The 27,227-nt window shown below is 44.0% G+C and overlaps 1 protein-coding gene across 1 annotated transcript; it reads left to right on the top strand.

Annotated features, from left to right (window-relative positions):
• The first annotated feature begins 10,284 nt into the window (after nt 1-10,284).
• LOC128710436 (uncharacterized) lies at nt 10,285-23,151 on the top strand. Its single transcript, XM_053805492.1, has 7 exons — nt 10,285-10,608; nt 17,767-18,436; nt 20,015-20,228; nt 20,302-21,137; nt 21,505-21,974; nt 22,039-22,164; nt 22,240-23,151. Exons 1-7 carry the CDS (start codon nt 10,285-10,287, stop codon nt 23,149-23,151), a joined length of 3,552 nt encoding a protein of 1,183 aa, XP_053661467.1.
• Nucleotides 23,152-27,227: the final 4,076 nt, after the last annotated feature.

The raw sequence follows: 27,227 nt of genomic DNA, 5'->3' as shown, positions 1-27,227 counted from the left end.
CAACAGTAGGACGGACGGTGAGGGGACGGCAGGGAGGAGAGAAAGGCAAGGAAAGATACACAACAAACAGTGGGTCGTATGTGGCCCCTTTGTTGTTACCCGGTGTGCCATCCTACGAAGTTTTCATTTTGGTTGAATATTTGTGGTTCTTACCGGGGTGTTTGGTTTTCCTGGATCGGTTTAGCGCAATCGTCGACGTAAACGCCCAATAACGTAACCCGTGCGCTGTTTGTTTATTTGATAAAATAACACCTGAACGGCTGGCACAGAAATGCTGACGGTGCGATTTTATGTACGAAAATTAAACTTGAAATGAAAACAAAAGGGCACAATGGCTGAGCAAATAACAGCTCTTCACGATGGACGAATTATAACAGCTTCATGTGTCGTAAGGAAAACAGCGGCTCGAGTAACGATTTGGAAATTGTAAATAATGAAATAAAAGAAAAAACCTCATATCGAATTGCACATTGGAACTAGACTAGGATAAATTAATGTTTTCAATTTAAGTCTTCGAATCATTTCCCCATTACAGTGTATTGAGGTTTAACTGGTGTAGTAGTCGCCAATTATGAACTCTGTTTTGAAGAGTAGAAGAATAGCGGAATATCGTTTCGATCAAATTACGTACATTTAACGCATCTTTTGCAGATGTGTAGTATGTAGTATGATATGTAGTAAATACAAATTAAATTGATCACACCACATTCCGGTTTAATAGAGCAAAACCTCATTTGAAGTAAAAAAACAAACAAGAATTTCGTATAAAATAATTCGAAATGTTTAAAAAAAATCTCGAAGTTGCAACGCTATTTTAATTCGAAGTATGGATACTTATGACGCTATATTTTATGTTACGGTCGATTTGATTTACGATTTATGATTTCGGACAGTATCGAAGCTACTTCAAAAATCACACTTTCTATGCTAAAAGCACAACTATATAGTTTGTAACTCATCATCGTTTAAATAGACTTAATAGACATGCTTGTGTGCGATTTTGGTCACATTCTTACTTCTGGAAAGTAGTTCAATCTTGCAAACAAAGCAAAACCCCTCGCGGTGACATTCCTACGCCTACTATTGTGGTTTTCTTCTGTAAGTCTGTATATAGTTACAATTTACTTCGTAGTTCTGAATAAAAAAATAGCAAATAATTCGTGATTAGGATTGTGAACAAAATTAAAAAGGATTTTTGTGGAATTGAGGGAGTAAAATGATAACCCGCAACATTTATATCATTTATACATTTTCGCAAGAATCGAATCTGAGGAACTCAGATGCAACTAGACCAGAGTAAAGGGCATTAATAATGGATTTAAATTGGAGTCGATTTGCAAGCAAAATTGCTAAGCTAGCCTACAGTGATGAAGTGAGAGGTATCGACAGCTGGACAACATTTATGTATTCCATAATTAGGACCTGAAAGATCAACCGAGCATGCCCGGGATAAGGCAAATTGCAAGTAGGAAATGCCTAGTACCATTTGTATTACACTCAACACAAGCGGTGTTGAAAATACGGTAAAAGTCGTCATAGTGGAAATTAAATTGGGCCTAGAAGCCGAAGATGCCAGTTACTTTATAAATTGGCTCAAGTATATCATGACAATCGTGCAAAATTAATAAGCAGTGTGGTTATAGGTATGAAATTATTCTGGTAACTCGTGAAAACTCTCCGGAATTTGTCCATAGTTTGATCCAGCATGGTACATAGTTTTGGAATCTTTCGTACTTTATGAATTGTTCAAATGTGGAGACAGTATAACACAGCTTCCCAATAAAGATATACCCACGGTTTGGATAAAGAGCGACTAGCGGAATGAATCCAATGCGTGGTCTACCGGAGAAGGTCATTGCATAACATTAAAACATTAAGCCAAATGAGTCACTCTGAATCTCTCCTATAAACAATCCTGAATTCTTGAAAATTGATAGTGAATATTCAAAGCAGAACCAAAAAAAAAGAATCATGAATCTGTAAAGATTATTTTGATTGCAGTTGTTGCATTTAGCTGCCTTTTGGACTATATCCCAAAATATGTAGAGAGTTGCCTAAAAAGTAAATCGTTTCAGCAGAATCTATGTATGCAATCCAAGGATTCCAGTTATAATATTTTTTTAAATATTTTCACTAATATAAATAGTGATGTGCTCTTCGGAGCGGATTAAGCGGATTAAGAAATCTTGGATGTTTTATGAATCTTCAGAGATCCAGAAATCTTCCAACGTCCAAGTAACTTCAGTACGAAGCTTGATAGATGCATGACTCTAGTGTTGTGTTTAACGAATCTTTTGAAAAGCCATCCATATGAAACTTAAGTGAGGAGTCATTCAAATCAAGAATAGACTCCTGGAAGATTCGCAAATCAGAGCACTGGGTGATCAAGTCCCTTCAGGCTTTAAGGGAGATGGTAGTTAGGACCTATTTACGGCCACTGATAACCGTAAAGACGGACGTGCTCCTTGGACATAATAAATCTTGAATGATTCATGAATCTTTGAGGATTCGTTTGGAATAGTTATTGAAATTCATTATGGCAGCTTAAAGCTTCATTCAAATTAATAAAATATTCGTATAAAATAGATTCACCAAACACTACATAATTATTTTCTGAGTCCTCTCATGTTTCGCATGACTCTGTACTAAAGATTCATATTGAATGAAACGTATTAGACGTCAAAAAAAAGCTTAAATAACAACAATATGGGTTTCGACGTTTACAAAATTCGCCCAATTCGGCTTAATACTTTCTCTGAGCTCTGTGCAGGGTTATGTACCTATTCCACGCCAGCATGAAATGTTAAAAACCGATAGAAAATTGAACAAATTTTCACAGTCAAGGAAAATGTTACGCTCGATTTATCCCGAGAGGTTACAACAAATAATTGCGGTGCTAATTGTTGATTGATTTCTTTCTTTGTGCAAATGCACTTGGCGATACAAGTATAAATATCGTTTATTTTCAAGAATCTACTTCGGTTGTACTTTGTTTTTGTCATTTCGTTGCCGTCGTTCGTTGTGTTTCTTGCTTCGCTCGTGAGATTGACCTCCATCGAGGTCGTCATGGTTACTTCAGCCGAATAGTAGGATGGAATTGTAATTTAAAGTACATTTACGCCTCTGTTTCTCCGTTACATGTTATGTTTTTTTTTTGGTTAGTGTGTGGTTGCTTTTACCGTATGTACGTCCACGCTTATAATCGGAAACTATGAACCATGAACCGAAACAGAAGCACACCATGTTTTTACTTCATTTAGTTTCGAACCCACGAGCTCGATGACAAGTGACTGACTTGGGAAGTTGTTACATTTTTGTTGTTTGCAGCCCTCCATCCGTCTCGTGTTTGCTGCAAGATTCGGTTGATTTCACTTTTCCTTCCTTCACCGAACGACCGATCGTTAGGATTGCCCTAACGAACAGCTACTGATGCCATGGGGGCATACTTTCCTCTTTGACTGATTTTTTCCCTCCATTGGCCCTCGTATGCTCGGCGACTTGGACCAGTGGAAACGACCGATAAGCAGCAAAGAGAGGTCTGGCTGCAAAAAAAGGGTTTTCTTCACAGTGTGGGGAGGCTGAGGGCGGATAAAAGGGCTTGCAGCAATTGCTATTAACATCGCATCTCGCTGAACTTTGACGTTCGAAAGCCGTCACCGGTGATCGCACATCCCGGTGGAAAAATTGTAAGAAATTGAGGTGAAAATGAGGCCGACAATTCAGGAAAAGGGTCCGTGCACGTACCAGTGGTGTGATGAAAGACGAACAAGAAGCGGATGAATGTTAGCTTAAAAAAAAATACGTCACAAAATACACCTGTTACCCGAACCACGTCCAACAATTCAGTATTGTGCCGTTGCTCCAATTTCCACTCGAATAGATATTCGATGCCCTTTTTTGATTCGTAAAGCCATTTTTGCTTCCCCCTCCTCTTGCTAATAGTAGCTGTCAGTGTAGATTGGTCTACACAGACACAAAAATTCCGAAAAGAAATCGCAACAAATACGTTCACAAAACAACAACACGAATGGGTGCGCACCAACAGCCAACACTTGAAGTTTAGACCCGGTAGGGCATCTATGGCATGGGGTGGACGGGTGCGAAACGGAAAGGGGATAGGCTTGTTCGTGGCTTGTTGATCTTTAGCCGTGTTTAAATGCCGCCGCCAGATCGAGTGCGGCGCTGAAAGGAACGGCGAAAAGGTTTTGGCATAGCGGTACAAGAAACCTCGGAATTCCACCACCACCACTGTCGCTTCGGTGATCGAATTCTTGAGGGGAACACAGCAAAATAAAAATAAAAAAACTAGGGCTCGGCTCATGTCGAATCATGTTCTGGTGGGTGGGGGATGCTGTAGAAGGAAGAGAACGTAACAGTGGCAATAGCGACCGTTACCGTGAAGGTTAGGTAGAAGACACGCTGACAAGTGCAATTCCAACCGATGATAATACACTCGTCCAGAAAGAGATTGAGCTACAACCCGTGGGCAAAATGTTTGAAGTACTTCTGGGTTTTGTGACATCAGCGGTGAGCAAAGTGTCTAATTTCGCTTTCCTACGTTAGTAATTCGTTTCCAGCGTTCTGACGGTGCCGTGACTAATCAGTTCAATATCGAAGACTTCCTGTTCCACCAACAGAATTAGAAAGCAGTCAGCAGGTGGTGGAAGAAGAGAGAGCCAGCAGGGCGAGGGTCGATTGCGGAATGCAGGAAAGGGATGACGCAGTGTGATTGAATTGTGGTGCTGCAAATCTTCACACTTCACAAAAGTAGAACGACCCAACCACATTTTTTGGGGTCGGTACGTAAAAATTTGCAACTCGCTTTCTTTGGTCTCGTGGGGATGTTAAGTGATTGGTGGTCTAAAAACGCATTCCTTAGGGTATTCGGGTAACCCAACTACGCGCGGTAGAGAGTTAGCAGCAGTGAAAAATACCATGTGCAAAGGTTTTCATTGCAAGGGGAAATTGAAGTGTAATGCTTAATGAATCTTTTTGATGAGAGTCATTTGAATTATTAATCGATTATCAAAAGTTTAATGCATTTCTAAAGTATCATCTTTGAGCATTGATGAGTCTCTGATAAACACTTCCAAATACATAAAAAAAATAATTTAATTTATCTCTAAGATCGTGATTGTGCCTAAAGTAATTATTTTTTAGCCTAATCGTGCAGATTTCATGATTTTTATAATTTTCTTGTCATTTGTTAACTTAATGAAAGATGACGAAGGAATCATAAGGACCTTTTATAATCTTAATCTTTCTTCGGATAATCTTTCTTTAAGGAATCTTAAGGAATTTAACATTTGAGTCAAATCATTTGAGAAGACCAACAATGGAGAATAAACTAATTGTTTACCAGCAGGTCATACTACCCGCAATATTAGATGAGTCAAATGCATGGAGAACATGTACCCCGGGAAATATACTCTTACAGTAAGAGTGTAAAATTGTTTCTTAAAAAATATAGAGTAAATACTTAGTCTTGACTCCGTATACTTCAGACACTTATTTCTTCATTCTTCAATGGCCTGTATAAGAATGTTCTTAAAAGAAAACAGACACAGAAACAGAAAAGTATCTTATTGAAAAAGTTGGTTTGCCACAGAATAAGTCCAATTGTGTTTCAAACGGATTGTAGAAGTTTAGAGAACATTTATGATTACTAGAAATATCTTTATTTCTTGCCTCATCTTCCGCTAGTTAAAGTTTTATTATAAAAGGTCAAAAATAAATAAGCGTCTTCTTCTTCAATGAAACAACAACCTCAAGAGGGCTAGGCCTGCCATTTCTGGCTTCCTATGACTTTATTTACGCGTAGTATGATAGTCCTGCGTACCGAAATAAGCGCCTTCAGAGATCATTAAAGAATCAATTAGTTTTCTGAGGTATATAAAAGCTCTTGGATTTATGTATCTTTATGATAGAGTTTTGCACTACAGATATGGTTTGGTTGAAAGATTCCAGTAACGCACGATGGTAGTAAAGGCTTTATTCGTCGAAGAAACTTTTCCGCGTGGGAACTATCGGGATTTATCGTGTCGCGCTTTAAGTTTGCCGAGGATAGTTTCTTCTATCGCTACTCCTCCCTCTATCACCTTCCTGCAACGGCGAATGTCTTCGCTTTAAACCTGTTGACCTGCTTGCAGTATGTAGCTTCCTCCCGATCAGCAACGTCAGCGGGCGAAAGTAAACCGTAAGTGACCGATTGGAATAAAAAAACCGGAAAAACAAACTACACTTTTTGCCCGCCACTTCACTTTCAAGCAAAACCGGAAAATCTCTCCCATTTTGCGAATGTGTGTGTGTTTAATGGACGCTCCAGAGCGAAGTGTAGTCGACCTGATAAGCCCTAACCTAGAAGTACCGTGCAAAAGCGTAGTATTTGTTAGCCTTTTTTCTTTTCAAAATAAAAAAAAATACAGCGGGTGGTAGAGGTTCGTCGCTTGCCGTCGGAAAGGAAATTAGCTGCTCCCTTTATTTCCCATAGCCGCACGCTTCATGTTCGAAGTGAACTTATCTGTGGTGTTGAAGTTATAAACTTTTCTTGGATAATGTTTTCCTTCTCCATTGTGCGCTTTCATTCATTGGTTTGAGAGTATTTTTGGGGTGTTGAAGTCTTTCGTTGACCTCCGATGCTCGGTACGCTGCATGAAGGGTAGGTTCGCACCGTGAAGCATCGGGCAAACCTTCAAGAGGACGCCGGGGTGATACTTTTACACGCACCGTACACATATGGTACACATATGCGTTCACTTTCGAATCGAACTCGTTTCGGGTTTTTCTCCATGAGCGTACTTCGATCACGATTTTTTCTTTCTTGTTTCCTTTCTCTCCGCGCGTGTATCACAGCGCTGTGCGGACAGATACGCTGCACGCCACGTGTTTGTTGTTGTTTGTGTGTTCCTTCCCAGCATTGGTTGCACGCTGCCGATAAGCGATCGAAGAGAAGGGAAACTGCGATCGACCATTATCATGTGGGTCGTTTCGGTCAGAGGTATTAGTTTTCGGAACTGGTCCGATACAGCAGATATTGCAGTTCAATGCCAAGTGGGTAAGAAGGCTAGCCAGCGGTAGGACGTGCGTGTGTGAGCTGGTTCGATGTTGCGCACTTCTAGAGAATGTTAAAATGCAAGATAGCTTTAGGAGCAACCGGACAGAATGTGCCGTAAAGGTGCTTTAGTATGAAACATTAACCAATTAATCGCTTCACCTTTAGCACATCGTAAAGCCGAGCAAAACGGTAGAGGGCGAACAGTGGGTGTTCTGTTGCGAAAGACGTGGACTTGTCGATCGATTTGCGTTTCGATCGCTTTCGCAAAACCGACCCGTCTGGGTGCCTGCTGCACCTGCTCGGTTGACGCATCCGGGGTGGGTCATAGTGTTCAACTCCCCCCGTCCTCTAATGGAGAACCAAACTTGATCCCGTTCTCCGTGTGTGCTTGCGCCAGACTGCGGTACGCAACCAAACCGCCACCGGGCCGGACCCCGGTATCGATTGCTCGGTCAGTGTCGCATTCTGCATTCGGGCACCTCGATGCAGCTTTGTGCAAGGTGACACACATCCAACCGTGATGGTTGCAACACCACCCTATGCCAGCGTGAGCATTTGGCGCATCGATTGTATGGTAATTTTGTTTGCGTACGCTTTGTTGCTGTTGTTTTTTTTTTCTTCATTTACGTCACTGCTGGTAAAACCTGCAAGAGGTGAGACTTCGCAGTGCTGAGATATCTGCCGAATGGGTGAAGCGGTGAAGAAGGCAGCAAACAAGTTAAACTGTTAAACACGTGTTGACACAGTTCTGAGCTGACCGCAAAAAGCGAGCTCAAGCAGACGTGCACCTTCAAGCAGGCCAATGAAGAAGAGTACTTAATAAATAAAGTCAACATATTTTTCGACAGAATTTCTCCCATCGATGCGGTTGCTCCCAGGGGGATAAATGGGAACACTATCACTGTGCACGTACGTCCATCACGGGGACGCGATGCGTATGGACGTGATTGGAATTAGTTTGCCTTTTTGTCTTTCCAAGATGTGCGATAGCCTACCCTCTCGTGCAGGTTACAGAGCGGGTGAAATTTTCGTCACCCATATGGGAAGCATCCAAATGGGAGGAGACGAAACAGCAAACGGCGGTTAATGTAAGCAGATGAAAGCGAAGCACCCGGGATGTGAGACAGCTCACGAGCAAATAATGTTTCCCGACAATGGGCACGCGAACTGGAGGAGCCTTTGTGTCTTCGGTACCCCGTGAAAACCTCACTGTCCGGGTTTCGGGGCTCGATTTCTCCGTCCATATGGGTTTGATGAACTCAAATCAAATATCCAGGTGGCAAATAGCACTAGTCGATGTTGAGACCAGCCCGACATCAGTCAACAATAGAGACAGTGGTTGATTAAGACGCGTGTCAGAGTCACAAACAGTACAATATGACAAAAATTAACAAAAAAACAAAACAGTTGATGCATATAATTTTCAATATCTTAGCAAGGTTGAAGACATGTCATTTATTTAACATTTAACATTTAATTACTCAAAAGTTCGCCTTTTAGGCTAAACAGTGATTACTAAAACTATAAATTATTGTAAACTTACAGCAGGCACAGAAATGCAGAGAAGACTAGGAAGGAAGGTTAGACGTCAGAAGACGAGAATACGGGAATAGTATTAGCTTGTGCTTGTTTTGCTAGTATTGATGTTTTCACCGTCTAATGCGCAAGATCATAATGTACCAGCCAGACATATTATTGTACATTTTCTCCTAAATATGTCCGTTTTACAACATCTAATACAACTATTTCATACAGCATCTGAAACGTTTAACAGGGACATTGACAAAAAAAAAAACAATTGAATACAGCGTTTCTCGGTTCGAGTTAACTTTGTCACCGTTAATTTCAACAGCGTCGCTTTCAATGTTAACACATACTTGACATTTACTTATAATCGCATCCATATTTTCAACAATGTGTACTTCGATGTCACCACTGTTTCATTGAAGCTGATGGATATCATGTTTGGTACGGTTTAATTGATCTGATTTGTGAGAGGTTGTTACTAGAGGATGAATAATAGAAACGCTGTATATACTAACATTTACTTTCTCAAAAGCTATATATACATATCGTTTTATAAAACAATTATAAATGTTTTAAATAATCACTTATTTAATATACATGACCATATGGCCTTTGGCCGTCATAATGGAAAATAATTAAAAAATGTTGTATATACACTTTCAACAATATTATCTGTTCTTTGAGTATTTTAGTATATGATATTTATCATTATTTAATGTGTTTGCATTGTAGTGAATCGGTAAATTTTTTGTTTGTGAGATTTTATCTCCCTGGACAAGTTCTAATGGCATTGCATGTAACGTAAGAAGAATGATTTATATAGAGATAGTGTGATAAAGAGAGCTAGGTTTGATGGTTTATTGGAGTTTAAATTACATCATGGAGGCATTAACGATTTGCAAAACATAAATCTGAGAAGCCTGTCATGGCAGAAGAATTTTAATGATTCGATAAATACTTCTAATGCAATTTAGTTGTAGCTTACATTAGCTGACATTTGAACGAAACAACACCAAACATAAGAACACCAACCAACCGGGGGAAATGGGGAGGAATCCACGCACTGTTTGCGCACATGTTTGCCCTCCTGCACACAACAAACCGGCACCACTAATAACGTTTTGCTAACCAATTGCTGTTACCTGACACGATCCCTCCTTTCCACCTTTTCCGTAGCGATCCTTCCGTTGAATGACGGCAACGGTAATACTCGGACCACATACTCGGACAGTCCGACGACGAACGACTAGCGCCTAGCGCCGAGACGACCTTAACTACGGCGCATGCAGCATTCTTTTGGTGCCGTGACCAGGATGAGAAAGTGATATGCATTTGTGATAGTGCGTTGCGTCGCATATTGTTTGACAATTAACTCCACCAAGGAGACTACTAATCACTGGCCTACTGACTTTACAGCCACACCTAAACATTAGCAGTGACGACCACAATTACAAACGAACACACACACACGTCTATTGTGACATATAGAAAGATATAAGAGAGAGAAAGAGTGAAAGTATGAGTATAAAATTTGTGCGGATTTACCGCAAACGAGTAGGACGTGTTTGATGTTACTCTACCGGGCGATTAGATTTAGTATTCGCACACTATTGCACGTGAAGATAGCACGGTCAGAGTTTGTGAAACGATTTTGTGGCAGACATCAAACAGCTAGTGGAAAGAACGAGGCAAACCCACATAGTATGGGTACTGCGAACGACAATCAGTTAAGACGTGTGGACGATCCGCAGCAGCAGCAGCAACAGCGACACCACCATCACCACCACAGGCGGTCGCAAAATCAGCGCCAACAGCAACGGGCTGGTGAGGCCAAGAATCCGCCAGCTGGCGAACAGGCAGTGTCGAAAATCGGTGCCATCGTAGGTAAAGGGCGCGCGAAGCCAACGAAAGGTGACGAACCCGACGATTGGCAGTACCCATTTCAGCAACAGCAGCAACAGCAACGGGAAGAACCCGTCTGGAGCGCTAAAGAACGAACAAACGAGCGGGAATGGGGTGGTTTTAAGGTGAGTTGGTTGTTTGGGGTGGGAATTCGAGGGTGTTGGGTTTGGGGGAAGGAGAGCAGTCGAGAGACAAAGAGATGAAGGGAATGACTCTAACGAGAGAACCTTTTGGTACAAACGCGACCAGTGTATATCGGTTACAATTGTCATCGCACTATTCTACGTTCGGCCCTGCAGCGAGAAGAAGGGGGTTCGTCTCCTAGAGTCTTTCGTTTTATTTTGCTCGAAAAGTTTGAGACAAAAGCAAAAAAGCTACAGTAAATAGGGGTGAGCTGATTTGTTTTGGAATTTAGCACAGTCCGTAGCTCAATTCGTTGTGTGTTTGTTGTTGCCCTCTCTCATTCTCTCCTACTTTTCTGCCCTCTCACTCTCACTCTCTCTCTTTCTGTTCGAGTGTAAAGGAACAAAAAAAGGGAAGCGATACTTGCGTTTGGAGTTTCGTTGCATCCACCGAAAAGCAAGCCCCTTCGTCTTCACGGGGGGAGTGAAGTCAGATGCTATAGGTGTGATGATGATGATCGGTTCAGCTGACCAGCTGGTGCGATTGGATAGTTTTGGTCCGCCGTTAGCCGACGGGACTGATGCAAAATTACCAAATCGATGCGGTGCTACTCGTGGCAGCTGCCAGGTTTGGTGGAAGCGAACGGTAATTCACCTTTCTCGCGTTCGCTCTATCGCTTTCTCTCACTCTCTCCCTGTCCCTCCTTCTCCGCTCCATCCTCTAGCCCAATGCAGCATCTAATCATCGTATCTGGGTTTGGAAAAAAAGGCAACAGTCGAAGCGGTACCGGCATGATGAAAATGGTGCGGGCGAAATTAAATCCACGATACTGTTATTGATCTGCAACTGGCTGGGTTCGGTTCCGTTGGCCCTCACCGCACCCACGGTGGACGGACGAAAGCGATTGCAAGCGAGAAGGCGATACCCGGGCCGGTCTGGTCTCGCTCAAAATCAGATAATTTCAGCTCAGCCGAGGAAAAGCTCTGAAATTGACGGCTTATTTGTGAGAGTGGAAAAACGTTCACGGTGCCTCCCATTTCTCCCACCTTCCGTAGCATGTTTTTTTTCCTACTGCCTGCAAAAACCACTTTCCTACTTCGAGCTGGTACGAAGTTTACCTCCCGAGGGAACAGCCAGACAAGACTAGCGTTACCTACCATTCCGCGACGAATTTTCCGCAAGATGCTGCTTGCTCGTGCTGCAGCTGTTCGTTTACAATCACGTGCACCGATTACCGATAGATTAAGCGAAGCAGCCTTTCAGTGCGGTTTCGTATCGGATGCCAGACTTTCAAAAGCGGTTTGCGTGTAGAATATGCAAAAAAGAACGGAATACGAAGAATGGACCATCGCAAACAGAGAGGAAAAGAGCGAAATAGAGCGAAGTAAAATCGTCTGTTTTTCCATCTTTGATTGAATGCTCGCGTAGGTTCGATTTTCGCGGGAATTCTAGGCCACAATAATGGCGGGCCAAATCGCTGAAGCTGTGCGAAATTGCAAACAAGCAGCAAAGGTTTTGTTTGCAGTGCCAATTGATTTGACCGGCTTTCGTGAGATTCGTTGTGGTTTGATTTAATTACGAAGCGACGGGGTGGTTTTTATTTTTGGAAGCGCTCTTTGAGAGAAGGGCTACAAGGAGGACTAATGGAAGAATAGAAGAGCTTCCTTGTTTAAAGGTATCGATGATGCGATTTCGAACCTTTGCTGATTGATTTGGCTTTCACTTTTAGCAGTCGATGGGCCGATGCGGTAGTATATAAGCGCAATCAAACATGTGCGATGGTTGGTATGTGCACCCAAACGATGGGCCCGATTAACTCCGTACCGTGAGAAGAAAACTACGGAACTGGCTGATTCCGACCGACAGTTGTCCTTCCACACGGCAGCAATTGTTCGTAAATTAATTAACTAATTAGTTAATTAATTTGCGCGTTGTTGTGCCTGAACTTTCTGTTTCAATACTCCAATACGCTTGTGCACCACTTCACACAAGCGGAAACGAACTGCTGGCGAAGTACTCGTTAATAAGGCAATGGGTGTTTTTTTCGTTTGTTTGTCTTGTTGGGAGAAGAAAACACTATCAAAGAATTGTATCATACATGAAGCCCGCGCTGAACACAAAAAAACAGTTTTCTTTGAAACTCCGTTGTTTTTCACTCTCCGGCCGACACTTTCCTGTTGACATCACACCGTACGAGGTTTAACGGAAGAGGAGCATTTTCTCATCGGGGGTTTCCCCACCCTTAGAGTATATGCGCGGTATGATGACACCCGCGGTCTGACGAAACACGACCAAAACAACTGGAGACGGTCGGACGATGCGGGACAATCATAAATCTGACCGTCTGATTTGTGTGAAAATAAGAAAAAAATGGTGCAATGCGCGTGTCATTGTACCGAAATGGGCTTTGGTACAGCCGAGAACGTCAACCGAGATGGGTCATTAAAGCAACGGAAAATTTGAACTATCTCATCGTACGCGTTCTTACGCCGCGCTACAAGCGTTGTGTCCGGGAAGGAATGTAACTCCCATGGAACAAAAAAAGAAATCCAAAAAAACATCATTGACGTGTTGCTTTGCTGTGCAGCATACGGGAAGGGACAGCAAGTGCAGTTATTTGACTATTATAATCCTGTTTTGATTGCCGCTTCTTTATAGCAGCAAATTAAAATTTTGCGTTCGTCGCTTACCATGCCTGCAGCGTTGAAGTCTTTTGTTTTGTATTGGCAAAACATAGCGATCACGTCTGTTTTAGCGCTTGGTTAAAAATGTAAATAATTAGTTTTTGTTAAAGTTTTGGTTAGTTTGTAATTTAAGTTAGTTTTGTTAAACAGTCAGCAACAAGTTGTTTTAAAAAATACATTAATTTTTCATTTATAATTTTGGTTATTTTTATAACTTTAACCATTTTATGGCATTATTTAGCGCCATTTGAATAGTAGTAAAAAAATTATTTAGTTCTTATTTGGTTCTTTGTTTTAGTTTGTGCCATATTTTTTTCACTGCCGCAGCTTTATTGGCGATCTTTTGCTAAAGGTTCAGGATACAGACAAAATCGTAAATGCGTGTATAATTCTTAACCAACTAGCGACGTGTGCGAACGACGGAAGGAAACTTTCTCCGCCTGCAAAAAAAAAAACATTGTGAAAAAAACCATTCCGGCGACCAGAAAATGCGGCCGCAAGTTGCGGTTCGGTTGGCAAATAGGAAGACGGGGCTGGCAAAGTGATACAAAACACCGGTACAGCCACCCGGCACTGTTCTGCTTACGTTCGTGTAGCTGGAAGCAAGGAGATGAAATGCAGTCAACAATTAAATCCCGACCGTAACAGCAGCAAAAGCGCCTTAATTAGCAGCTGCTGCGTACGAACAACGTATGCATGCTAAGGATTATGGCTCTCGGACTGCGAATCGTATACGCCGTTTAAGGGTGTGTCTGTGTGGGTTGTATTGTGTTTTCTTTTCGTTTTGCTCTTAATGTGCGTTAATGTGCTTTGTTTAGGTCCTGCCCAGAAGCGTCTTGTAACGGCTGCGCAGCAATTAATTTATTCGGGTGTGTCGAACTTAACAGTTCGCTTCGGCGTGCTTATTAAGCGACACTCGTGCTGCTGTGGTGCCGTTGCTCATTTTGCCATCTCACCGGCACGTTGCGTAAGCGTTTCTGATTGAATGTTTTTATCTTCGACTTACACAATTTTATTTACCAGTGGCGAAGGAAACGTTCGATTTTCCGGCCGCTTTTCCTACGGTCGTTTGATCGTGCGCGCAACCGTAAGCAGCGTTCCCGGCTGATGAAGTATATTAATTTCTGGTCGAGAGAAAAAAAATTAGCAACGTCCTCGGTTGTTTGCCAGCACCAAGCGTTACGCACCGTCGTGCCCGTTGCATCGGACGAAAAATGGAAACTAAAAGCAATAATCTCTCGTTTTCCATTTGCAGATGATTTTGTGTTTTCTTTTCCCCCCCCTCGCTTGCCAGCGTGTGTGCGTCGATGCTGCCGGTGAAAACGAACGAGAAAGAAAACAAAAAAGAAAACAAAGGGAATGGAGTAGAAGAAAGTCGACCTAATCACCATCAAAGAGTCATATTTTTATGTAATTATTGTGTTTCGAATTTTGCCTCAAATGTTTCAACCCCCGTGAAAATGAGGGGGGATAAGCGTTGCGGGAGCGAACGAAACGCCAAAGAAGAAGGGTGTTGAAAATCGATCTGTTTTGAAATCTCAAACGAAACGCGTATTTTTACCAGCGTACCGGCTAGCATACAGCAAATTCCATTGCGCAGGAAAAATAATAATACACACCAAAATAAAAAAAAAGGGGCGTCAAAACATATTCAGCTCCCGCTTAACGCAAAACCAGTTGCACTTTCGGGGAAAGGTTAATGAGCTATCGATTAACCGATGAATTTTCGCTTAGCAGAGTTCGAGAGCGACTTATCCGGTAGACCGGTAGAGACCCGCGGGGTTGTTTCATTTTTCGGTGCTTATTTGGTTGGTGTGAATATGTTTACCTGTGTGTGTGTGTTTGGAAAAGTCAAACACAATTAAGGTTTTGGTTTGGTGGTTAGGTAGTTTAAATGTTTTCGAATTAGGCAAGGTACGAGCTTCCGAGTGAGTGCCCCATACAAACCTCTTTAAAAAAGGGTGCGATTTAATGTGTTAATATATCACGCGAAACCTAGAATTACAAACGAAACGTTACAAAACAAAACTATTTCACCCTTATATTAACATAATCTCCACTGAACGTGCTGCCTGGATCGGAAGAAAGCGCGGACGTGAGAAATTATACCGATCTTTATTAGCGCATCGAATACCGACAAAAGACGTCCTTCCTTCAGGCGACGAACCCAACTTTCGCTTTGTTAATGATCTTAAGTCATCGTGTCGATGCAGGGCCCATTAACAGCTCTCTTTAGGCCAGAAGAATAAGCGCCAGAAGGTGACAAAGTTGTTCGATTTTTTTGTGACCAATAAGATGTCAGATAAGGTTTGTATAATAACATTAGCGCTGAAGGGTGATGCTGAAATCCCCAGGGAAATGGTGGTCAGATATTAGGGAATTGAATGATAACAAAAAAAAAACAAAGGTGAACAGAAGAAGTATCATCATGCTTCCGTTTTGGTGTGGTATCGGTTTTCGTTTTCACCCGCTTGGACATTTGTTCGGCGATATTTGCATATCGAAAGCGGTTTCTCCGAATGTCTCTGTGCTGCCGAAACAGCGACGCAAAAAGAAAGGAAAGCAAATAAATTCGATGAAATAACTTCGCCACCCCTTAATGCGCGCTTTTACTCGTTGTCTTCTTTATTCTTGTAGTTTTGTGTGCGAAACGCGCAATCGAGACCATTAGAGGCGTAGCCGTGTTTGGGAAATAGAGAGACACAAACACCGTGTCCGTACAATCTAAAATATGGCAATTTCCGAGGATCGTTAGCGTAATGTGCGTTTGGCCGATTCCGGAACCGAAGTTGATGTAGAGATGTTACCACCATTCACGGTCAAAAACCGCGCCTGATAGCTTTCTTTGGCGGTTCGCAAAGGTTACGGCCAATTCAAAGGAAAAACTTAAGCGTTTACCATATGGAAAACAAAGGTCGCCTTGAAAGGTTGGCATTTGAGGTTGGTGGGCAAGACAGAAGAAAAGGGTGACTCTCTTTTGGGGGTTCACTGTTGGGGTGGGGTCGGTTTATGTTCGATGTGGCTAGCCTTATCCCTTCGCGCATACATCAGCTGTCGAATTGGCGGTTGCGCTAATGGCTACACATCGGCGTATGATTCGATTTCTGTCTTGCCTCATTATCGCGAACACCATCGATTAGCGCACGCACGGAGGCGTATCTTTGGTCCGCTTGTTTCGGTACGCACGGTGTGGTCGCACAGGTTCCAGCTGCCAGCCAACAACTGTTCGGCTCTGTCAGCAGCTAATTAGAATTGTGAGGTACACCGAGCTTTAGCAACATTCCAGGGTGTAATTCCACGGCTGCTGATAGATGGAATCGTTAGAGGGAGAAAGTTGATTCGAGTGCAAGGTGTGCGTCTATGGAACGTTCAAGATATTCACTCTTATTCAGATATTATTTAAGCGATACAGATATTCCAACATGTGGCTTTTACTAAGCTAGAACTTATGTATTTATGAAGTGTCTTAGATCATTATAGTATCGTCATAGCCTTGTCCTACTTTAGAAGTCTTCTGAAGCGTTTCCAGAATGGCATTTACCGGCCTTTATCACTCCATCTCAATTTGTGTCTGCCACGTCTAAAAGGACTTCACAGGCTCTCTTTCATCCGGTGTCTTTCTCATGATATGACCAGCTTATTGGATCCTACAGTACCTCTCATAAATCGTGTAACCGAGGGGCGGTCCGGTGGTGTATTGGTAGTGGCGCCAGTCTTCATACGACAGGATTGTTTGCAGAATCCCATCTCAACCAATCTTCTGTACGCTGGACTGTCTATTCGGCTACATGATAAAATAAGTCTAGTAAGTCAGGTATGGCAGGCATGAGGTTTAGTAAGTCGTTATACCAAGAAGAAGAAGAAGAAGAACGAAAAGAAGAAGAAGAAGAAGATGTATCATTTAACTCATGTTGATTTAATACATATAGACGGTATATTAGAGAGATCAAACATTCTTCACAGCATCATCTTTTGGTCAGAGTCCATACCCCAGCGGTGTACTGATTGTGGTTCTTGATAACCTCACTAACGAGCGTCCCGACAGATATGTTGTTTGGCGAACAAGACCTTGAAAATAGACATTACCTCTTCAAATATTCATTAGTATTAATACCTGTCCATACTAAGATTGAATGTGTCATAACCTCAACTTTTTCTACGTACTATTTCTAAGCAAAACAGCCTTAATTTCACTATCTGCAAATCGTTTTGGTTTGGCAGTTTTTCATGAGAACCCATCGTCGAAGCAGTGGTAGCAGACTGGCAAAATCAGTCAGGTGCGACATTCTTGAGAGGGCCTACCAGTGCCTTTTAATGTGCTCGCTCTTGCGCCGTTCTGGATCGTTGACTGAGCACAAGGAATGAATGACCTGCTGATGGGGCCTGCATGCTCAAGCCGCTTGCACTTTGCTGCCATTACCCACCCAACACTAACGCGTTGTTTGCGTATGTTTTTGTGTGTTCTTCTCCTTACAGAAACCCGGCATAAAGTATCCCGAGTCGGACGACTGCGATTCCCTGCCGCCACCTCCACCACCGGACGACGATTCCTATTTTGATGATGACGATCGGCTTTCACACGGTCACCATCACCACCATCACCACCATCACCAACTACACCAGCAGCAACAACAACAGCAGCAGCAGCAACAGCAGCAGCAGCAACAACAACAGCACCTGGCCCATCTAGTGCAGGCGAATCACAACGGGATGCATCTAGCGGCGCAGCAGCAGCTTTCAGCGGCACACCGTCACCATTTTGCAACCGGGACGCCACCCCCAGCGCTCGATTCCGATCTGGACGCGAGCCTCAAGAAGGACCGAAAGCTGCGCTCCAACTCGGACAGCTCCAACGCCACCAGCGCCGGTGGAGGTGGTGGTGGAAAGCACAAGAACGGGGGGTTGGTTGGGGGCGGCAAGGCGGCGAATGGAGGACACGGCCATCATCATCACCACCACCATCACCATCATCACAGCCGGTCGGCGATGCACCCGAAGAGTAGCCGGGCAGAATCGGTCCTGTCAAGCGATTCGGACATCCGGTTTACCCGCCGCAAGCTCGGTGACAATCAGAAATGTGGCTGTGCGCTCATCGCCGGCTTTCTGCTAATTCTGCTGTGCGCGGGTGCGATCGTCTACGTTGGATGTAAGTATGTTGCCGGATTGGTCGATGCGCGCGTCGGTGCATCTTTCAGATTTTTGCAACACACCACACCGCTGCCGTTGTTGCGAATCGCGAGCGTTAGTCGGGCAAAAAAGTTATGCACCATGTCGTTCGCGACGAGCTGAGAACGTTTCGATCTGGGCGGGCTTTGCAGAAGGTAACCCAAACAAACCGCCTCATTGTTGTTGGTTGGAGTCGCACATTCTTCGCGCTGCACAGTGCGCTGGCTCTTTCGCCTGGTGCCAACAAAAAGCTGGAAGAAAGTAAGTGTACCACCGGAATGTGAGAAAGAAGAGGCAAACAACAACACCCAAAGCACCCAAGCTTTCAATTAAAGCGATTGTTTGTGTGTTTGCACGTTGTGCGAGAGAGCGATTAAGAAACGGTGCGGTTTTAGGGCTCGCGCACTGACTGGTGGCTGCGTTTCACCCCGACCGTACATTTTCGTCGACCGTGTGGGCATGCAGTATGGATTTTCTCCAAATACTCACCACCACGGTGCCTGTCTGCAGGCATAATTTATTGTACGGACATGAACCGTACCCGGCCGTTTACGTAAAAAGGTTTCCAGCGGCACTGGAGGCGTGCGTCTGGTGAGCAAGATGTGCACGCACACACCCGGTGGAAAACTTGCAGCAATGCGAAGCAAAAAAAAAGGCTCGCGACAATGACGCGAAACTGGTGAGAATACCGTACCACACCCGGCAACGGTAACAATGCGCTTACGTTTGTGTTTTATCAATGCTTGCCTCATATTTTATTTGCGTTTCCTAATTGGGATGCGTGTGTTGTACGGGAAAAGTCGCCATCAGCGCGGGTTGGAAGAAAATGAAAAGTTACTTTCCATTTCCAGCGGGATGCACGGTGTGCCTCCGCCGGGATCGGTGGGACACAGGTTGCATCATGAGACCGGTAAGACGGCAGGTCGATAACCTGCCGGAGATGGAGTGGCAATTGCCCTCCACGCCTCTAGCCCTCAGCGGCTGCTGATGAGCTGTTGTCTTGAAGAAGATTGATTGTAGTTGCTTCTTCTGTTTTTGGGGATGAATTTTGGGTGCAATAAAGTAGCAGAATGCCCAAAACAAATGACGGTGTATCGGGGAGGGGGCAAAAGGTGACAGAAGACTGAGATCTTGACTGATGGATCCTAAATCACTTTCGCGCACCTTAAGTGAATGACGCTAAATGTGAGCGTGCGGCGCATTTGATGCGATTGGAGTTAGTCAAACGCCACACGGGAGTCATTTTTGCGGCCATTTTCACTTTCGCTTCCGACAAATAATGGTACCACACTAGACTGGTTCGGTCCCGAAGAAGACGGGTAGCTCACATCACACGGCGAGCAATAATAAAGGCAGTGCCAGATTGCCACGCACCGGATTCCGGGCGGATATGCTTTAGATTAGCGGGCATGTGTGTGAAATGAATATTTGAAGGCTCTTTCACTTTCACCCGGGCGGAGGAAACTTAATTGCGGACATTTCAAGGCCCCTCGGAAGACGTCGTTGGGGGATGGTTTTTATTTTGCAACTTACAGATTTATCTTTGCCCACCCCTCAGATACCTATCTACGGCCGGAGCCATTACCCGACCGGATATTTCGTGCACGCTTGCGCGTGATCGAGGGTGACCGGTGGACGCCGGAGCTGGCGGATCAGAATACGCTGCGGTTTCAGCATCGCGCACGGGACTACCGGGAGCGCATCAATCTCATCATGCGGCGTTCGGATCTGCGCGAACCATTCGAGGGCAGTGAAATTCTCGCACTGGACGGGTACGTACCAAGATGGCGGCTGAGTCATTGCAGAGCGTTAGCTAATAATGCTATACCGACATTACCCCGACAGGAACGAGGAGCCGGGCGACCTGACGCTTCATTTTGCGCTCTACTTCGATCCGTACGCTGAGCTGGTATCGGTGGCAGATTTGCGCTCCATCCTGCTGGAGGAGATTACCGGCCAGGAGCGGAAGTACTTTCGCAACCTGACGATCGACCCCAACAGTCTGGTCATCAAGGAGGTATCGGGTACGGGGGATGATATCGTCGGTACGTCCTCCTCGCCGCTCGGTGGCAAGGATGAGGTAACGGTGGAGATCGTGACGACCGCCCGCCCACCACGGAAGTGTGAGCCGCTCCGGCTCGGCTACTGCCGCTCAGTCGGATACAATGTGACGACCTATCCGAACTTTTTCGGCCACGGCTCACTCGAGGAGGTCGAAGCGGATCTGATCTCGTTCCGGGAGCTCGTCGATGCGGAATGCTTCCGTCAGGCGTTCGACTTTATCTGCCGACTGTTGCAGCCACCCTGCGAGTACCGCACCATCGAGGAACCGACACCCGGTACGGTCTGTCGGCAGTACTGTCAGGCATTTTGGGCCGGTTGTGGAGAACGATTGCCGGAACGGCTGCGCCGCTATCTCGACTGCGAGCGCTTCCCCGAATCAACCGGTGTGCAGTCGTGTCACAGCAAACCAGGCTGCACCGGGGAACTGCAGGCCAATGCGCTGTCGTCGCGACTTTGTGACGGTGTAGCCGACTGTGCTGATCTATCCGATGAGAATACCTGTACGTTCTGCGCCTACGGGGCGATTTCGTGCGGAAGAAGCCGAGCGTGTTACGCAAGGAACGCACGGTGTGACGGGAAGCTTGACTGCCCCGATGGTAGCGATGAGAAGGATTGCCGTAAGTATTGACTCTGAATCTCTATTCGGATGATTCAAACCTGGATCCGGACATAATTCTTCTTCAAAATTATGAAACTCTCATTTCAAAAGCTTAAGATATTTCAAAAGAATGCGTGAAATCATGTTTTATTTGAGAAACCTGAACCAGCTTGAACTTTTCTTTAAGAAACCAAAAACATTCTTGAATGTTTGAGATAACTCCTCTTTGCATAATCTTTGAGCATTCATGAATCTATGAGGACCCTTAAATAGCTTGAGACTTGACTTAAGATGCATAAATAGACTCTTCTCTAAAGATTCATCAAATCCATCGCTGGTAATCTTAGAATACCTAATATCTAATACCATGCCTTTTTTGCTTTCAGTTTCCATTTCACCCCAAGTAAGCTTCCTCACATTTCCACCTCCAATTGTACCGTTCCGGCCACGGTTCTACTCGGAAGGATATGCCGTGTTTTCGGAGAAGGGCACCACCGGTAAGCTGTGCTCGGTTGGCATGGAAGGGAACGAGTACGTGCGCAATACCGTTGCCGAGTCCCTATGCAAGGCGCTCGGATATGAGCGTGTCGATTATTCGGAGATCCGCAACGACACGGAGCCGAACACGAGCTACGTGCGAGTGCTGGATCCCCGTGCATCCGAGATCTCGTTCGTACGCACACAGTGCCAGAGTAAACAGTCACTGTACGTTGCCTGCAGTCATCTGGAGTGCGGCGTACAGTCTACACTGCCCGCGACGCAAAGCATCGGGCTGTCTAAGATGGCGACACCGGGTGATTGGCCGTGGCACGTTGCGCTTCTGAGAGCAGATACGCATGTCTGCGATGGCACGTTGGTATGTGGGAGTTGGCGTTGTGTTATTGAAAACCATTGACGTAACCATTTGCACTTTCCAACAGGTCTCCAAGGATTGGGTGCTCACGACCGAGTCATGCTTTCAAGGACAGGCAAAAGCAACATGGATGGCAGTGTTTGGAGCCGTGCGGCTCTCTTCAAATGCGCCTTGGACGCAACGGCGTCGCATAGTAAGTTTACTTCTTTACTCTGTCATACTGTATTTGCGTTCGTATCAACTAATCGGCACTTACACGCTGTTTTAGATCGGTATGGTGAAATCACCCGTAGAGGGCAGCACAGCAGCAATGGTACGTCTGGAAACACCGGTCATCTATTCGGATTTTGTTCGACCCATCTGTCTGCCGGATATACCGCTGAAGGAAACCATCGACCGCAGTGACAACAACGTGACACCGACCCCACACGCGGAAAAGTACTCCACCAGCAAGGGTGGCAAGGTGAGCGGCCGTAAGTTGAAGGAATATCGCCAGTACTTCGAAATGCCTGGCGATGATGAGCTAGCGGCCGATGAGTATGGCGATCTGAACGAGGCGGCCAAATACGTTAACCAGTACAGTGCCGACTTTACCGATGAGCAGTATCACATTCCAAAGGCGGAAGCAGCGGTCGGTGTGACACACGGTCGTACGACGGTTTCCTCCGTCCCTGGTAGCGTTCCTGGCGGGCCGTCAGCCTACCCGCTGCCCGCCAACTCGCCCCAAACCAACAACTACATCTCCGCGCTCAACTACATCAGCTCGGGCGGTGTAGCGAACGTCGGTGCCGGTGGTGTCGGCTTCCAGCAACCGACAAAGCTCGGCAAACAGAGTCAGTGGACGAACTGCAATACGCTCGGTTGGTCACGCCAGCGCGATCATCTGCAGCGGGTACAGCTGAAGCTGATCGACATGTCGCCATGTGAAAATATCTCGATCGCCACGGTAAACAGCATGTGTGCGGAGTCGGCATACCACAAGCAAGACTGCAGCGAGGAAGAGTTTGCCGGCAGCCCGGTCATCTGTTTGCTGCCGAGCGACCGACGATGGGCGCTGGTCGGTATAAGCTCGTGGCGTATTGCCTGTGCACCAAATGGTATCGAGCGACCACGAATGTACGACAAAGTCATACCGAATACGCCTTGGATCCGGGACACTATTTCCGCAACGGTGACGTGAGGCGATAGGCCGCACAATCACAGCCTACAGGCGCACATTAGCTAGTAGAGAAATATAGTGATAACAGTCGGAGTGTAGAGCGGAGCGACTGTAACTCATCTTCGTTACATTGTTATACTGGCTGACGTGGTAATAAGATGTGTGTGGTATAGTAGACATGCTTGATGAGCGGCAACGATCTACTACTATGAGTCAGCAACTGCTCTCACTGCTCTCAAGTGCTGCTATTTGCCATACATGATGCAGAGCTTTCAACTAAAAGCGATAAAGCTGGAGCTAGTTTTGGATGCTTTTCTAGTCGAGCTGGAATATGCTGAATCTATCCGCCTTTTTTGAGCTTTTGCAGGGTTGAAACCAATTCTGTGCAACGCTCCCTCAACTCACACACTTGTAAAGCTTTCCGATATGATGGATGTGACTGTTGAGAAGGCATTACATAGAATCGATGTCAGCTGTGTGCAAAAGCACAAGTAAGGTGGTATGATCCCAGATCTACCTTCACACGTTTCAGTTCAACTAGAAAAATTCAGTAAAGATTCGTGCTTTACCACTTGCACTCGAGAGCCCTGTAACGCTAACGCCTCTCTCTCTTTTGCGTATGCTAAGATTTGCATGATACAGCGCATCCGTTGAGTCGCTCGTTTTGCGTCACATTTAGTTAGATAGCGAAAATTCGCTGGATGCTGCCGACCCGGTCAGTAACACGTTTATCAGTGATGCTTGCCTAGCGTGCTTACCCCAGCGAGCTAGCTTTTCTTTTGTGCGGAGTGTAAATTAGTGCACGGTGGTATAGCGTAAAGCAATTGTGTGTGTATTATTGTGAAATATTCACATCACCCAGCGTATGACCAAAGCAGTTTTAGTGAGCGACGAGTAAAGGCAGAGGTAGCAGATGTATTGTGTGCAGCAGATGCGATAAACCAAGCGTGCGTATAACGAAGGTTCACCTAGTTGTAGGTGTGTACAGTTTTCGGTGGGTTCACTGGAGCAGGTCTTGCGCGTTGTTTTTTTTTTTGAACGAACTATTCTTGTTTTACTTTATTATCCTTAAACCGTCATCACAATCGCAATAGACATGTGAAGAAATAAACGAACGCGATACAGGTAAGCTAAGCGATAGCAAGTATGTATGTGCGTGTCGGACGTGTATGTACGAATCTAGTATTTATAAGTGTAGAAATCTATCATACTCATATATAGAGGTGACTATGGACAATTGCTTTGCGTACTCTGGCAATGGCATGCCGCACTGAATGCCAACGACAGATGGTAAGATGAGTTATTATTAAGATGCGTCCGGCTTCGTACTGCGTGTTGCCAAACTAGTGTTCGGTTTATTTGTTATAATCAAGCATCGTGTAATGACGGGAAACGTACTGTTGAGGAACCTGTTTGCACAATAAATCATCTCTTTATATGCTTGTTAACGATCGGTCCGGGCCGCACGATGCCAATGGTTTTGTTGACTTATGATCCGAAATGTCCGTAAGACAAACCGTAAAGTTGTTAATAAGTTAAACACGCACCTTGCTTTTTTGCGAGAGTTTATAGTGATAGGTAAATTGTTTAGTTTTAAGGGACGACCAAGTTTTTGGACAATATTTTCAAAGTCTCAAGCGAAAAACAGGATTGCTGATCATGTCTGGTAAAGTCGGAGTCTTTTCTGGATTCGGTTCAAGTTGAACAAGACCTAGCCGAGCTAGATCGGGAAGCTTTCGTTCTTTCTGGTTTGAGCTAAAAATTGCAATTACACATTTGCAACACTTTTAATATGTTTTTGTCGAGAAAGCATTGCATAGAGTTATCTTTTTATTTTAAAGAATGCAACAAAAACTTTGATTTCACCAGATAAGATCGAAACCCCTGTTAAAAAAACTATAGCATACCTGTGGTACATCCTTATTTCGAAGTAGCAAAGTTTTAACCACATCATATCCAGTAATAAACCATAGTGCAGTTTTGCAAATACATCAAGACAGTAATCGATACTACGATACACGCGCAGCAAACTAGCTCACAGGTGACACAATGTATGTGAGCGTCGCAATAAACTATGTTTGTTCTTCTTCCCCAGTGTAATGCCTCAATGTCTCTAACGCCTCCAGTAAGCGGAACCTCTTCTTCTAGGAGTTCGCACCTGGTTGATCGAACGATTATCTGTTTGATAGACACTAAGCAGAAATCATACGAACGTTTTCACATCAGTAAACGTGTAATCGTATGTCTATTCTGCGCGCAAACTGATGTGTGTTAAACGCAAATGTATTACATGCTGTATAGATGTACCTATAACAGTAAATACCTTATTACAACACCACTTAAGCTTTAGATTTGGAGATGAAAAACTCGATAAAAATACAAACAACAACAACAATTTTAACGTTAGATCAATTTCAATTGGTCAATTTACGTCTTTAGTCCATGATTCTAGGATTTATAATGATGCTAAGCTCTTGCTTAATTTTCAGATGAACGAAATACGTGGGAAAGCGTTGAGGACTTTGAGAGTCGTACTCAAGATTACATCTGTTTTCACTGATCCTTGGTTTCTAAAAAAAATTAAGAAAAATTAAGAAATTTATGGTTATTCAACACTTCAAGCTCTGTGGTTTTTTGGTCATTATTACAAAAAAGATAAAATTATAAGTTAGAATGTAAGCATGTAAGACCAACTGGATGTAAGGACTCTCCAGCAACGGGTAAACATAAGGCCAGATATGGCAGGCCTATACCTCTTGAGGTTATTGAGCCGATAAAAAAGAGAATGTTAGATATATCTGGAGATGTGTGCTGAAAATAAATGATTTTTTATATTACTCTAACAAAAAAACTAATACAAATGAATTATTGAGTTCATTGTAGAGCTGTTGATTTGAATTACTTCGATAATTCGTGATATCATTTTCCATATTCTTCTTTTGGTGTATTCTGCTTGATATACTTCCAACAATTACAAATACGAAATTAGATTGATCGCTTGATCGTTTTTTAGAACCGCTTGTTGACGAGTGCGATCAGTGACGACCAATAGCTTTAAACTCAGATATGTAGATCTTCCATTGCATATGATACGTATAATAAATAGAACAGATGTGTAGAATAAGATAAGATGTGTGGAAATGATGCGGAAAATACATCTTCCTGATATGTAGATAGGTAAAACAGGACCAGTATGTTTGAAAACCAGGTTTTAGTTAAATTAAAGCTGTGACTCTTGGAATTATGCTATTGGTAAACGAGGGTTGGACCCTCATCGTTGAGTTCATAATTATCACCCGCCGCTTAAGATATGTGAATTGAAGAATTATGTACCGGTTATTTCTGAAAAAGAGACTTAAACCATCAGCTTTGGTCAGCTTGGGAAATATTACAAATACGTAAATTTCACTAAGTTCTTCTTTAATATCGTAGCAGAACCTCATACCGCTCAGTTTTTACAATATTGGTATTTGAAACGAAAATGATTTTCAAAAACCAGGGCATAATCAACTAAAATGTAGTGTTGGAACCAGGAGTTAAAGGAACAAGAAAGGAGTGTGTTTGAAAGAAAGAGTGAGAGAGAACGAGAGAGCAAAAGAGAAGGAAAAACAGAATGAATGAATGAAACAGTGAACCGGAACACATGTTCCGTTGGTGTGCAACTTCTTGAAATGGTCCGAAATGTGAACTTCCTACTGAAATCGATAAGGGTATTTCGATATTAGTTGTTTGACGCTGTGGTTTTTGTACATGGTGGCGATATTCTTACCTTACTTAGCGTATTAGAAAGGAAGGTTTATTAACAATATAGAATAACGTAACGCTTATTTTCCCGAGCGGTGTTCTCTGCTTTCTCACAACTCACAACTCACAAATGCTGGTAACTCACACGTTCGACGCTAGACATTTTTGTTCAGCCCTTTTGCTCAGCTATTCCGAACTGAAAGGCATCACTGTACGGATCCGATGCCACAACTGTGCAACAGTTCGCCTCGTTGCATTGGGAATCTTTATAGCACCACTGCTTATCGGCAATTTGCTATGGCTTCGCTTACTAGACAATCAATATTAACAAAATAATATTTACAGTGTTTCTT

Source organism: Anopheles marshallii, chromosome X (genome assembly GCF_943734725.1).
Source record: "Anopheles marshallii chromosome X, idAnoMarsDA_429_01, whole genome shotgun sequence".
Taxonomy (NCBI): Eukaryota; Metazoa; Arthropoda; class Insecta; order Diptera; family Culicidae; genus Anopheles; species Anopheles marshallii.
Note: the sequence above shows the minus strand (reverse complement) of the source record. Positions and strands in the feature narration are given on the sequence as shown.